Source organism: Carcharhinus amblyrhynchos, chromosome 12, assembly GCF_965287045.1.
Source record: "Carcharhinus amblyrhynchos chromosome 12, sCarAmb.v2.hapA, whole genome shotgun sequence".
NCBI classification, from domain to species: domain Eukaryota; kingdom Metazoa; phylum Chordata; class Chondrichthyes; order Carcharhiniformes; family Carcharhinidae; genus Carcharhinus; species Carcharhinus amblyrhynchos.
In genome coordinates, this window is record NC_137335.1 from 77,843,090 (window position 1) to 77,858,862 (window position 15,773).

Sequence of the window (15,773 nt, forward strand, 5' to 3'; positions counted from 1 at the left end):
TTCCCCAAAGGAGAATAATCCCAGCTTCTCCAGCCCTTACCTTGCTGCTAAAATCCCTGGGGCCTTTCCACTGAGTCTCAGCTGTGACCTGTCAAAGATCCTTCCTGAAGTGTGGTGAGCAGCTCTGAACACGATACTCCAGCTTTGCCATGGTCCTGCTGGCATGATGGCAAAACCTGAAAATTATGATGGGATTTAGAAGCATTGTGAACTTTGTTTCCGTTCATTTCTGATCTCCAAATCCTTTGTTTTCAGTGTACCCAAGCAGGCACAGGAGTGTGGCAACTGGGGGATTTTCACAGTAACTTCATAGAATCCTGCAGTGCAGGAGGCCATTTGGCCCATTGAGTCTGCACCAACCACAGTTCCATCTAGACCCTTTCCCCACAACCCCATGCATTTACCCTGAAACTAAGGCGCAATTTAACATGGCCAACCCAACTAACCCGCATGTCTTTGGACTGTGGGAGGAAACCGGAGCACCCGGAAGAAACCCCCACAGGCACGGGGAGAGTGTGCAAACTCCACACGGACAGTGACCCAAGCCGGGAATTGAACCCAGGCCCCTGCCGCTGTGAGGCAGCAGTGCTAACCACCGTGCCGCCCTAAATGTAAGCCTACTTTTGACTAATGAATAAGTGCTTTTTTACTGGGTGAGGAAGAAGGTGTCAGCTGAGACTCGGTGGAAAGATCCCAGGGATTTTAGCAGCAAAGTAAGGATGAGAAGCTGGCATTATTCTTCTTTGGGGAAAGGAGACTGAGGGGAGATTTGTACAGATTGTGACAGGTTTATGTAAGGTGGATAAAGAAAAACCCTTCCCATGGGCTGATGGTACAAGGACTCTGGGTCACAGATTTAAGATGTTAGCCTCTCACCCACTGTCCCTATCACCTTCCCTTTAATGCTCCGTCAGAATATTGATGTGGCCTTTGAAATGACCATTGTTATCGCGATAACGATGGGCTGAGTGGCAGGGAGCCAGACGTTACTCCATTCAGTCAAGGGCAAGGTGAGCCTTCCTCTACCTGGCCCTGTGTTAGAAAACACACCCGGGAGATACAGTGTGTTGAGAAGTTGACGGACAAACTTACAAACGGTTTAATAGCTGCTCGCTGTGGTATCTCAGCCATTGCTTTTTGAACTTTTACAGCCCTAGTTATGAATGCAATCGATGCTGATGTTGCAACAGTGAGCACCTCCGGTCTTGACTGACCTTGTGTTCACCTTTCGCCAGAACCGTGGCAAAGTGTGAAATCTTTCACTGAGGCCGAACGTGAGCAATCTGAAAGCTGGATGCATAAGAAACTATCCCCCCGCCCCTCCCCCCAGCACAGTGATCTGTTAAAGAGCTGAGACCCAGTCCGGGCCTCCCCTACGCTGGGTATATTTGTTTAAGAATCACAACTTGCATTTATTTAGCCCCTTTCAAGACCTCGGGACGTCCCAGAGCATATCACTGAAGTGCAGACAACACGGTGGCACAGTGGTTAGCACTGCTGCCTCACAGCGAGAGGAACCCGGGTTCAGTTCCCGTTTGGGTCACTGTCTGTGTGGAGTTTGTACGTTCTCCCCGTGTCTGCGTGGGTTTCCTCCAGGTGCTCTGGTTTCCTCCCACACTCTGAAAGACATGAAGGTTAGGCGCATTGGCCGTACTAAATTCCCCCTCAGTGTACCCGAACAGGTGCTAGATTGTGACAACTAGGGGATTTTCACAGTAACTTCATTGCAGCATTAATACAAGCCTACTTATGACTAATAAATAAACTTAAACTCAACTTAGACATTGCTGTAAAGTAGGAAACCCAGCAAACTGAGCAACATGGTGGTTAGCACTGTGCCTCACAGCGTCTGGGACCCAGGTTCAATTCCAACTACAGGTCACTGTCTGTGTCGAGTTTGCACGTTCTCCCCATGTCCACATGGGTTTCCTCTGGGTGCTCCAGGTTTCTCCCAGTCTAGAGATGTGCGATTATGTTGATAGGCAATGATAAATTGCCCCTTAGTGTCTGGATAGAGTCTGGGTGGGATTGTTGTCAGTGGAGACTTGATGGGCCAAGTGGCTTCCTTCTGCACTGTAGAGATTCTATGATTCTAGGAAATTGCCACAAATAGATAAATTTCGCTCTGGTAATTTAAAGTCACTTAACTCTAATATCGCCACCAGTTTAAGAAAGAAAATCCATGGTGCTGTTGGATGAGACATTAAATGCCTTATCCACCTGCTCAGGTGCATACAAAAGATCCCATGGCACTATTTTGAAGAAGAACATTGATGTTATCCCAGGTCCTGGCTGGTATTTATTCCTTAACAGCACAAAAATAGATTATCCGGTCGCTATCTCACATCCCATGAAATTGGGTGGGGTCTGGACTACACTGCCTGGAACTGTGGCAGGACAGCAATAGTGAAGGAATGACGATATATTTCCAAATCAGGATGGTAAGTGGCTCAGAGGGAAACCTGCATATGGTGGTGTTCCCAGATATCAGCTGTTCCTGTCCTTCTGTAGTTCTGGAAGGTGCTGCCTAAGGAACCTTGTTGAGTTCTTGCGGTGCATCTTGTAGATTGTACGAGACTTCTGGATGAGTACATGGAACTTAATAGATTTGAGGGTTATAGGTAAGCCCAGTAGTTTGGGATATCATCAGCACAACTTGTGGGCCGAAGGGCCTGTTTGTGCTGTAGTTTTTCTATGTTCTATATGGCTGTCACTGTCCTTTGCTAGTGGAGGAATTGAATGTTTGTAGATGTGGTGCCAATCAAGCGGGCTGCTTTGTCCTGGATGGTGTTGAGCTTTTTGAGTGTTGTTGGAGCTGCCCCCATCCAGCTAAGTGGGGAGTATTCCCTCACACTCCTGACTTGTGCCTTGGAGATGGTAGACAGGCTCTGGGGAGTCTGGAGATGAGTGACTCGCTGCAGTATTCCTAGCCTCTGACTTGCTCTTGTAGCCACTGTGTGGTGAGTCCAGTTGAGTTTCTGGTCAATGGTAACCACCCAGGATGTTGATAGCGAGGGATTCAGCAATGGCAATGCCATTGAATGTCAAGGGGCAATGATTAGATGCTCTTTTATTGGAGGTGGCCATTGCCTGGTACTTGAGTGCCACGAATATTATTTTTTTAGTGCAATCCTAACAATCTCACTGAGGAACAGCTGTCTGAGGAATGTAAACCTACCTTAGTACGCCATGTTATTGGGGCAGATGGTCAAGATTACTGGCTGCTGTGGTGATTTGTGCGTTCGCCTTGCGTATGCAGCATTGTAACTGAAGGCTCATTGATCTTACAAGGATGAACATCACATCTGGCAAGTCCAGGTATCTTCATTGGCTGTCAAGTACCTTGGGACATCTTGAGGGGCAAATTTGTCCCTTTTCTTTCCCTCTCATCCATCCCTCCCTCTGCCCCAGATATCCATACTTGCAAAGCAATCTGAGGAGGCTCCTCAGTGCTACTTCACCGTGGGAGATTGCTGGCAATAACACTTTGGGTTATGGTATTACACAGAAACATTGCAGATAGGAGCAGGAGGAGGCCATTTGGCCCTTTGAGCCTGCTCCGCCATTCATTACGATCATGGCTGATCGTCCAACTCAGTAGCATAATCCCGCTTTCTCCCCATGACCCTTGACCCCATTTGCCCCAAGTGCTATATCCAGCCACCTCTTGAATACTGTTGAATATTACTGGGAGTCTCGCACTTCCATGGATCTCAACAACTGGTCCGGTGTCCACTCAGTGTTAAATGTGTGGGAAGAATGAAGATGAGTGGTTGAGAAAAGCCAGGGAGGCTTCAGTTTGAGTTGTGGTCCTCTGGGACCCCGGTCTTAGAAAGACAAGTGTGCTTAATGAGTGAACATAACTTCCAACACATAGACGGTAATCTCACACTCCCCCCAAGCTCCCAAAACGCTACCACACTGAGAAGACAAGATGTCACCTTGCAAATGCAAGGCAGGACTTTGAGAACTAACGCTGACTGAAAATATTTGCTTTAGATGAGAGAGATTGTTAGTTATTAATGTTTCCAGCCTAATCATTCATTGTTTCTTCCACCCATCAGCTGACGGTCAGTTACATTGATGTCATGGCAACAAGCCAAGATCGGAGGAGACAGCTAACGAAGCAGTACTGCTTTGCCTGTGATTGCAATCGCTGTGAGATGGCAGACAAGGTTTGTTATGTCTGAATTACTTGGGGAGTCAGGCTGTGTCAAGGTTCCCATTTTTGCCTTTCACCCAGCGCTCCAGGTAATTCCAACTGAAGGACGCTTCCCCTCTTCCTTTGTCTCCAGTGTCTTGATGTGTTAAAACTCCCGGCACTCATTCAAGAATGTTTATTGCAGTGGCTCTCGGGTTTAATTCCTTTGGAAAAGCGAGAGGTCAGAGCAGGTTGTGGTGTCCGGGGAGGAGACTGGGGGGCTTGGACTTCCCGGCCACGCTCGCTCCAAGGTCGGAAACTCCCACCCGAGATCAATGGACCTTTGCATGGTCCTTCCCCCCTCCGCCCCCGCCTGCTGGTGGGCGGGACAGGAAAATTCTTCCCATGGTCTTGCAGTGGGTTCGGAGGGAGGGATTTTAAAGGGTTATCAAAGAAGCGGCTTTGAATCCAGCACAGGTTGACTATAAAAGTCTCTCTCTCTCTCTCTCATTCTCACTCTCTCTCTCTCATTGTCTCTCTCTCTCTCTCTCTCTATTTCTTTCTCTCTCACTCTCTTTCGCTCTCTCTCTCACTCTCTCGCCCTCTCTCTCTCGCTCTCTCTCCCCCTTTCACTGTCTCTCTCTCTCTCTCTCATTGTCTCTTTTTTTCGCTTGTTCCCTCTCTCTCTTTCTCCCTCTCTCTCACTGTCTCTCGCTCTCTCTCTCTCTCCCCGTGCTGAGTGCAGGCATTTGATGTTTTGTCAGCTGTGGCTCAGCCTCACTTCTAACTCAAAAAGTTGCATGTTCAAATCCCACTCCAGAGACTCGAGTGTAAACAGCTAGCCTGATGCCCCGGTGCAGTACTGAGAGTGCCGCACTGTCAGCAACTCCGAGGTGCGAGGGACAAGCTTTAAAAGCAGATGTACGAGACAAGTTTTTTACACAGAGGGTGGTGAGTGCCTGGAACTCGCTGCTGGGGGAGGCAGTGGAAGCAGATACAATAGTGACTTTTAAGGAGTATCTGGATAAATACATGAATAGGATGGGAATGGAGGGATATGATCCCTGGAAGGGTAGTTCAGACGGGCAGCATGGTCAGTACAGGTTTGGAGGGCCGAAGGGCCTGATCCTGTGCTGTAATTTTCTTTGTTCTTTGTTCAATGCCATCTTTCGGAAGAGGAACACCTTGGGGCAGGGAGGGTGATCCCGGGGGTGGAGGGACTGTTGTGAGGAATGATTAAACAGGTTGTGTGTACTTCTGGAGTTCAGCAGAATGAGAGGGGATATAATCAAAATATAGAAATATAGACAATAATAAATCAAAACAAATCAAAGATTATGGTCCAAGGCCAACTCCACAAAGCTGAGTCTGTAATCTAGGCTGGGACTGCTGTGCAGTACTGAGAGAGTGCTGCACTGTCAAAGGTGCTGTCTTTCAGGTGTGATATTAAACTGAGAAGACATCTGCCATCACAGGTGGATGCCAAATATCCTACTGCACCAGCTGAAGGGCCAGGGTACAAAAGTCTGAGGTCATGTACCAACCAACTCAAGAGCAGCTTCTTCCCTGCTGCCATCAAACGTTTGAATGGACCTACCTCGCACTAAGCTGATCTTTCTCTACACCCTAGCTGTGACTGTAACACTACATTCTGCACTCTCTCGTTTCCTTCTCTATGAGCGGTATGCTTTGTCTGTATAGTGCGCAAGAAGCAATACTTTTCACTGTATGCTAATACATGTGACAATAATAAGTCAAATCAAATCAAATCAAAAGATTGTTTTGATGGTTGGACAGGGTAAATGTTGGGAGGACGTTCCCACTCATGGGAGAGTGTGGGACCAGAGGGCGTTGTTGCAGAATAAGGAGGTGCTCATTAAGACGGATCTGAGGAAAAACGTCTTCTCTCAGAGAGTGGTGAACCTTTGGAATTCTTTACCCCAGGAAGCTGTGGGAACTGAGCTCTTGAACATTTTTAAAGCTGGAACTGATAGATTTTTAATCAGTTGGGGAATTAAGGGTATGGGGAGGGAGAAGGAAAGTGGACTCTGTGTGTGTTAGGTCAGCCATGATCTTATTAAATGGCAGAGCAGGCTCGAGGGGCTGAATGGCCTACTCCTGCTCCTATTTCTTATGGTCTTGGCCGGTGATTGTGAAAGGTGGTGGATAAATGGGAGTGATACTCCTTTTTCTCGAAAGCCCCCACAACGCAAAGAAAAGCAGGTAAATTCTCCCTACTGTCCTGGCCAATATTCATCCCTCCATCAACACTGCTGCAAATTGACCATGTTGCTCTTTGTGGGAGCTTGCTGTGCACAAATGGGCTGCCGTGTTTGCCTCAAAATAGCAGTGGCTGCCCTTCTGGATATAAGAATGAAAAGCTGGAGTAGGCCATCCGGCCTGTTGAGCCTGCTACACTATTCAATAAGAACATGACTGAACTGAGATGACTGTGACCTCAACTACACGCACCACCTGCATCCCCCCCACTCCCAGTTACCCTTCACTCCCGTGTTAATGATAAATCCTAGCTGACTCAGCCTCAAATCTTTTCAATGGCCCAGCTCCTGCAGCCTGTTGGGGGAATGAATTCCACACACTTGACAAACCTCTGAGAGAAAAACAAATTCTCCTCATCTCCATCTTAAATGAGACACCCTTCATTTTTAAACCGTGTCCCCCCTGGTCTGGACTTCCCATCATCCACATCATGGCTTCCATATCATGGTTACCCTCTGGACCTCCCCACAAGGCGGTGAGGAGCGGGGGAGACATCCCCTCAGGATCTTCAACGTTTCAATAGGTTCATCTCTCAATCTTCTAAACTCCAATGGGTACAGGCCCTACCTGTCCCAACTACCCTCACTGGACGACCCCTACCTCTCAGGGATCAGCAGAGTGAACCTTCCCTCACTGCTCCCACTGAAATTATATTCTTCCTTCAGGAGCCCCGAACTGTACAGAATTCCAGATGTGGCCTCACCAGCTGTTGTAACACTTCCCTACTTTTATATTCCATTCCGCTGGCAATCAAGGTCAACATTCCATTTGCCTTCCTCATCGCCTGCCGTACCTGCATGCTAGCTTTTCCTGATTTATCTCTGAGAGTTGCACTGTACCATGCAGCTCTGCAGTCTGGCTTCATTTAACCAGAAGTGGGCTTTGTGCAGTGCTGTGAGGCAGTTTGAGATCGGGAAGGTACCAATACCGCTTGTCATACGAGGAACGGTTGAGGACTCTGGCTCTGTACTCGTTGGAGTTTTGAAGGATGAGAGGGGGATGTTATTGAAACTTACAGGATACTGCAACGCCTGAATAGAGTGGAAATGGAGAGGATGTTTCCACTCGTAGAAAAAACTAGAACCAGAGGGCACAGCCTCAGGCTAAAGGGACGATCCTTTAAATTAGAGATAAGAAGGCATTTCTTCAGCCAGAGAGTGGTGAATCTGTGGAACTCCGTGCAGAAGGCTGTGGAGGCCAGGTCATTGAGTGTCTTTAAGACAGAGGTAGATAGGTTCCTGATTAATAAGGGGATCAGGAGTTATCGGGAAAATGGGGATGAGAAAAAAATCAGTCATGATTGAATGGTGGAGCAGATTTGATGGGCTGAGTGGCTTAATTCTGCTCCTGTATCTTATGGTCTTATGGTAAAGGTACTGTATAAATGTAAGTACTCTTTTTATTTCCCGTATGGAATGATTCCAGAAAAGGTTCCGCTCAGTCCATGCTGGGCATTATCCTGCAATGCAGCACAGGATCACAGAATTGTCACAATGCAAGAGGAGGCCATTTGGCCCATCCCGTGTGCACCAGCTCTCCAGATGAGCACCATAACTTAGTGCCGTTGTCCTGCCTTTCCCCCTACCCCTGCACATTGTTTCTATTCAAGTAATCACCTAATGCCCTCTACAATGACTCGATTAAACCTGTCCCCCAGGCACAGCATTCCAGATCCCAACCACTCATTCTGTGAAAAGATTTTTTCTCACAACATGTTTGCTTCTTTTGCAAATCACTTCAAATCTGTGCCCTCTCGCTCTTGTTCCATTTATGAGAGGGAACAGTTTCTCCCTCTCTACCCTGTCCAGCCCTCTCACGATTTTGAACATTACCATCAAATCTCCTCTTAACTGTCTTCTCTCCAAGGAAATAGTCTCCAATCTCTTCAACCTATCCTCGTAACTGAAGTTTCATATCCCAGGAACTGTTCTTATAAATCTCTTCTGCGCTCATTCCAATGGATTCACATTCCTCCCATAATGTGGTGTCCAGAACTGTACACAATATTTTTTTTATTCATTCATGGGACATGGGCGTTGCTGGTTGGCCAGCATTTATTGTTCATCCCTAGATGCCCTTGGAGGGTATTTGAGAGTCAACCACATTGCTTTGGTTGTGGAGTGACATGTAGGCCAGACTAGATAAATACAGCAGATTTCCTTCCCTAAAAGGCATTAGTGAACCAGATGGGTTTTTCTGAAAATCGACAATGGTTTTGTGGTCATCAGTAGATTCTTAATTCTAAATTTCTTTTTATTGAGTTCAAATTCCACCATCTGCCGTGGCGGGATTCGAACCCAGGTCCCCAGAACATTAGCTGAGTTTCTGGATTAATAGTCTAGCGACAATAGCACCAAGCCATTTCCTTCCCACTATTCCACTACACATCGCTGTGCGTTAAAACAGGTGGGAAAAGTGATACACTAGATGTCTCTTGTCGTGGAGAGAGGGAGAGAGAGGTGTGTTGTGTTAAGATACCGTCAAGGTCTACTTATGAAAACAAAACAGTCATCTGTTACCCAGTGAGTCTGAGATGCGCTGTCACTACACTGACACATCCATGGCAGGAACTGATCAGTCAGGGATTGAAGTGGATTCCAATAAAGTTGTTTTCTTTCTGCAGGACTCTGCCCGGAGGTTTATTTGCACAGACGCACAATGCCTCCCTGCAAATAAATCCGGCAGAATGACTTTTCAAATCAATTCGATTCACTGTGAGTGAGATGTCCCTCCGTCATCTACAAAGCTCCAGGGAACAGCAGAAAGTTAAAGAGGGCAGCGGGACTGAGGAGTGTTGTGACAGTCAGAGAACTCTCGGGACACCTCTGTCTGAATCCTGGCGTTCCCTTTCATACAAATCCTGCTGTCCTGCTAAAGGGAGGGAGCTGGTGGGAAAGACCGTTCATTGTTCATAATTAACACCATTATGGGGGCCACAGCCACTAGCCTGTAGGGCCCAGACACTGTACAGCGGAGGGTATGGGGATCGCAGGGCCCAGACACTGTACAGTGGAGGGTATGGGGATCGCAGGGCCCAGACACTGTACAGTGGAGGGTATGGGGATCGCAGGGCCCAGACACTGTACAGTGGAGGGTATGGGGATCGCAGGGCCCAGACACTGTACAGTGGAGGGTATGGGGATCGCAGGACCCAGACACTGTACAGTGGAGGGTATGAGGATCGCAGGACCCAGACACTGTACAGTGGAGGGTATGGGGATCGCAGGACCCAGACACTGTACAGTGGAGGGTATGGGGATCGCAGGGCCCAGACACTGTACAGTGGAGGGTATGGGGATCGCAGGGCCCAGACACTGTACAGTGGAGGGTATGGGGATCGCAGGGCCCAGACACTGTACAGTGGAGGGTATGGGGATCGCAGGGCCCAGACACTGTACAGTGGAGGGTATGGGGATCGCAGGACCCAGACACTGTACAGTGGAGGGTATGAGGATCGCAGGACCCAGACACTGTACAGTGGAGGGTATGAGGATCGCAGGACCCAGACACTGTACAGTGGAGGGTATGGGGATCGCGGGACCCAGACACTGTACAGTGGAGGGTATGAGGATCGCAGGACCCAGACACTGTACAGTGGAGGGTATGGGGATCGCGGGACCCAGACACTGTACAGTGGAGGGTATGAGGATCGCAGGACCCAGACACTGTACAGTGGAGGGTATGGGGATCGCAGGACCCAGTCACTGTACAGTGGAGGGTATGGGGATCGCGGGACCCAGACACTGTACAGTGGAGGGTATGAGGATCGCAGGACCCAGACACTGTACAGTGGAGAGTATGGGGATCGCAGGGCCCAGACACTGTACAGTGGAGGGTATGGGGATCGCAGGACCCAGTCACTGTACAGTGGAGGGTATGGGGATCGCGGGACCCAGACACTGTACAGTGGAGGGTATGAGGATCACAGGGCCCAGACACTGTACAGTGGAGGGTATGGGGATCGCAGGACCCAGACACTGTACAGTGGAGGGTATGGGGATCGTAGGACGCAGACACTGTGCAGTGGAGGGTATGAGGATCACAGGACCCAGATGCTGTACAGTGGAGGGTATCGGGATCGCAAGGTCCAGACACTGTACAGTGGAGGGTATGGGGATCACAGGGGCCAGACACAGCGGGGTCCAGACAGTGTGCAGTGAAGGGTATGGGGATTATGGGATCCAAACATTGTATTGTAGAAATTGTGAACCTCACTGGATTGAGACAGTGTACAGTGAATCTCACTGGATTGAGACAGTATACAGTGAACTTTACTGCCTTGAGACTATATAGTGAACCTCACTGGATTGAGAGATTATACAGTGAATCTCACTGGATTGAGAGATTATACAGTGAATCTCACTGGATTGAGGCGTTATACGGTGAATCTTACTGGATTGGGGCGTTATACAGTGAATCTCACTGGATTGAGACAGTATACAGTGAATCTCACTGTATTGAGGCAGTGTACAGTGAATCTCACTGGATTGAGACAGTGTACAGTGAATCTCACTGGATTGAGGCATTATACAGTGAGTCTCACTGGATTGAGGCATTATACAGTGAGTCTCACTGGATTGAGGCAGTGTACAGTGAATCTCACTGGATTGAGGCAGTGTACAGTGAATCTCACTGGATTGAGGCAGTGTACAGTGAACCTCGCAGTACATACCTAGAAAAGTGGAGTTAGTTTGAGTATCTGACTGAGAAATATTGCTCGCAAATAAATACTGCCACCGGCTCCATGTTTGACATCTTGTTGGTCAAACCAACATTCGGGCATTTGTCTGCCGTGTGTTTGTGATGAGCAATAGTTAAGCACCTGGCCGCTCGCAGAGTGGGGGAGAGAGGGAGAGAGAGAGGGAGGGGGAGAGGGGAAGGGAGAGACAGAGGGGGAGAGAGAGGGGAAGGGAGAGACAGAGGGGGAGAGAGAGAGGGAGGGGGAGAACATTTCCATTTGCTGATTGCAGCGCCATTCACAGCTCGGTGAGTTCAGTGATATACCATACAGACTCTGGACTGGATGATTAATTGCTCAATGCTTGTCATAACCGAGCTATAAATAGCCATTCTGTTCAGGTAGCTTGCCACCTGGGTTCAGTGTTTCTGACTGAACCTTGAGGTGAAATGCGTTGACAGCATAATTTAATGTCCTCCTGAGCATGAGCGGAATTAAACAAGAAGTCACCGGGCTTTGGAGTGTTGTCCCACATCCTCTGAACTCCACCCACACGGAGATAATTCACTCCTAGATTTAGGCAGCAGCGAACTGATCGCTGAACCTCTTCATTATTTCATCTTCTTTACCCGAAACGTGTGGCTGGATAGCCCCACAGGGCAGTCGGGGTCTGAGCTACTCCCGTGCCTCTCTCAGCTCTGGCTCAGTGGATAGCACTCTCATCTCCGAATCAGAGGGTTGTGGGTTCCAGCCCCGCTGCAGAAACCCCCCTGGAGTCAAAATCTAGGCCGACACTGCAGTGGCTCCCAGTGAGGGAGTGCTGCATTGTCAGGGGTGCTGCCTTTAGGATGAGACCTAAAATCCAGGCCCTGTCTGCCCTCTTTTCAGATCCCGGGGCACTCTTTGGAAGAGGCATGGTGGCACAGTGGTTAGCCTAATAGCGCCAGGGACCCGGGTTCAATTCCAGCCGAGGGTGACTGTCTGTGTGGAGTTCTGCCCGTGTCTGCGTGGGTTTCCTCCCACAGTCCAAAGATGTGTGGGTTAGGTGGATTAGCAGAGTAAGTATGCAGGGTTACAGGACCTGGGTGAAACGTTCTGTTGGAGAGTCAGTGCAGACTCAATGGGCCGAATGGCCTTGTTCTGCACTGTAGGCATTCTCTGATTCTATGAAGAGCAGAAGTGTGCTCCCTATTTTGTCCTGGCTAATATTAATCAGTCAGTCAATCAATATAGCTCCAAAAAAACCAGATTGCTGTTTGCGGGAGCTTCAATGCGTTCTATGGCGTAGCGACTACACTTCAAAAACATACCTCATTGGCTGTAAAGCACTTTGGGATGTCCTATGGTCATGAAATGTGCTTTATAAACTACACATAAAAACAGAAAATGCTGGAAAATCTCAGCAGGTCTGGCAGCGTCTGTGGAGAGAGGAACAGAGTTCATATTGTGAGTCCAATATGGCTCTTCTTCGGAGAGCTTTTCTCCTCTTTGTACCAACATCAACAGTAACAGGTTGCTTGGCTCCCTGTGTTGACATTTAACCTTCACCACAGTCCCACCTCCCTTTTTCCTTGACCATCTATTCTGGAACGCTGACAAAGGATTGAATTTTAGTTCCAGGCTCCGGATCTCCGATGCCAGCCTGGATTCTTAACTGGGAAATCCAGGGGTTTGCATTGGCAGGAGCCCGGATTAAATTTCAGAGGAAATTTCGGAGGGGTGGGTGCTGCTATTGGTGAGAGATAGCCAGGGCGTTACCAGGCGGGGGCACCCTCTGTAGACTTGCGAGCAGCAACAGATGTACTGGTGGTCACGGCCACCGGGCTTAACCCCTCCACAGGCCCCCCTCAGCCCAGCCGATCCATGCCTGTGGCCTAGCATGGGATCCTGGGGGACCGTCACCATGCCAACTCCAGGCACCCAACCTCAGCAGGGGCACATCCGGAAAATCCAGGCACCCGCCTGCTGTGTGTCCACATTCGGCACTTTAATTGGTTGGTTTAGTTGGCGGATGAGTGACCATTGACCCCAACGCCTCAACCGCACCCCCCATACCCCCCTCCCAGATGCCACTCCCCTGAAGGCAGGCCGGAGGCAGTAACATGCCGCTGAACGGCACAACGTGTGGTACTGAGAAAATGCCAGAACTCCAGCCTTGAAGGCCCACCCCGCATAACACTACAATGAAGTTACTGTGAAAATCCCCCAGTCGCCACACTGTTTGGGTACACTGAGGGAGAATTTAGCATGACCAATGCACCTAACCAGCACGTCTTTCAGACTGTGGGAGGAAACTGGAGCACCCAAAGGAAACCCACGCAGACACAGGGAGAACATGCAGACTCTGCACCGACAGTGACCCAAGCTGGGAATCGAACCCGGGTCGCTGGCGCTGTGAGGCAGCAGTGCTAACCACTGTGCCACCATATTGAGTTCTGAGTGGTGTCCAGTCTTTCCGGCCTCGCTGTGTTCCATTTGGACGCTAATCCAGACCTGGTAGACGCGATGTGCCTGTGATTAGTGGCTTTGCTGTGGTAATTGGTAAAAGCTGATTTCGAGTGTGAAATTAAATCCTAATGTTCATATGTTTGTGCTTGTTCAAAAATCATTTAGCCTTTTGGCACTTTCCGATTTACAAATGATAAATTATAATTATCTCGGAAGAAGTGTTGACCCTTGTATAGGTGTATGTTTATGATGCAGGCTACATTCTTGTCCAGTAAATCTAATTTGTTTCTGAAGCGTGTTTCACATTCGTTAAAGAAAAGGGCAGCAACCATCATTTTTGAAAATGCTAAACCAGTTCCCAGTGGGCAGGCGGCAGGGAGCGTGCAGGCCAGGAGGGAATACTAATCCCTCAAGCTGCTTCAGCTTATCCTTGGCGAGGCAGGGGCCTTGCTTCCCATCCAAGGTGGGGCTGGAGGCAGGATGGGTCCGAGAACTGGCATCGGAGACCGGAATGCCAGGCTGCCGGCAATGGCCCTGCCAGCGATACCATCAGTAAGCTGTCTCACAACACCAGGTTAAAGTCCAACAGGTTTATTTGGTAGCAAAAGCCACTAGCTTTCGGAGCGCAAACCTGTTGGACTTTAACCTGGTGTTGTGAGACTTCTTACTGTGTTTACCCCAGTCCAACGCCGGCATCTCCTCATCAGCGATACTGTCCACCAACGTCCGACCCATGTCTGAAACCAACCCAGAAGCAGGGCAATGCTGGCAACCTGGCACTCCAAGTAGGAATGGGGGTGTGGGGGTTTGGCATGATGCCTTCCCCATAAGATGTAGGCTACCTTTTAGGAGCAGCTTTATTTTATTAATTCGTGGGACATGGGCATCACTGGCTTTCCAGCATTTATTGCCCATCCCTAGTTGCCCTTGAGAAGGTGCTGGTGAGCTGCCTTCTTGCTGCATCGCTGCAGTCCATGTGCTATGGGGTTGACCCACAATGCCAGTAGGGAGAGAATTCCAGGATTTTGACCCAGTGACTGCGAAGGAACGGCGATATATTTCCAAGTCAGGATGGTGAGTGGCTTGGAGGAGAACTTGCAGCTGATGGTGTTCCCATGTATCTGCTGCCCTTGTCCTTTTAGATGGAAGTGGTCGTGGGTTTGGAAGGTGCTGTCTAAGGACTTTGGTGAATTGCTGCAGTGCATCTTGTAGATAGTACACACTGCTGCTACTGAGCGTCGGTGGTGGAGGGAGTAGATATTGTTGCTAATTAAGGCCACTGGAATTTTCCAGCCCCACACTGAGGCCAAAGCATGACTAGGGAGGGAAAGGAGGCTGTGTGGCTGACCAGAGAATGGTTTGGAGTTTATTTATTAGTGTCACAAGTAAGGCTTACTTTAACACTGCAATGAAGTTGCTGTGAAATTCCCCTAGTCACCACGCTCTGGCACCTGTTTGGGTCAATGCACCTAACCAGCACGCCTTTCAGAATGTAGGAGGAAACCCACACAGACACGGGGAGAACGTGCAGACTCCGCACAGACAGTGACCCAATCCGGGAATCGAACCCAGGACCCTGGTACTGTGAAGCAGCAGTGCTAACCACTGTGTTATCATGCCGCCTGTGTGAAACAGTGGGCGTTCCTGGTCACAAATTGGCCGTCCCACAGAAATCTCGTCAAGCATCTGACACCCGGCTTGACGCAGTGTCGGGACCCGGACTTGGAAATTCATCCTACACCAGTTCCCAACCCCAAAACTAAAGTCCAGTCTATGGCCCCCTTTTATGCTAATTAGCTGATAATCTCCAGATCGCCAATCCCCAATTCTGGTCAAAAATCTCCCATCCTGCCCACCACTGGAATTTTAGTGGGCGGATTGCGGAGAATGTGAAACCCCATTGACAGTATCAAACTTATCAAACAACACGAAGGTTGGTGGTGTTGTGGATACTCTGGAGGGATGTCAGAAGTTGCAGCGTGACACAGATAGGATGCAAGATTGGGCGGAGAAGTGGCAGATGGACTTCAACGCAGATAAATGTGTAGTGGTCCATTTTGGCAGGACCAATGGGATGAAGGAGTATAATATCAAGGGTAAGAGTCTTAGCTGTGTTGAAGAGCAGAAGGATCTTGGGGTCCGGGTCCATAGGACTCTTAAATCGGCCTCGCAGGTGGAGGATGTGGTCAAGAAGGCGTATGGTGTACTGGCCTTCATTAATCGAGG

At 49.1% G+C, this 15,773-nt stretch overlaps 1 protein-coding gene across 6 annotated transcripts in view; it reads left to right on the top strand.

Moving 5' to 3' along the window:
• The window catches only part of smyd3 (SET and MYND domain containing 3), a 664,143-nt gene that overhangs the window by 562,774 nt on the left and 85,596 nt on the right, over nt 1–15,773 (top strand). For all 6 annotated transcript variants that reach the window (XM_080200782.1, XM_080200784.1, XM_080200783.1 and 3 more), the window contains one exon: nt 4,065–4,175. In XM_080200782.1, coding sequence (XP_080056908.1) covers nt 4,065–4,175 — 111 coding nt within the window. The remainder of the gene's footprint in view (nt 1–4,064; nt 4,176–15,773) is intronic.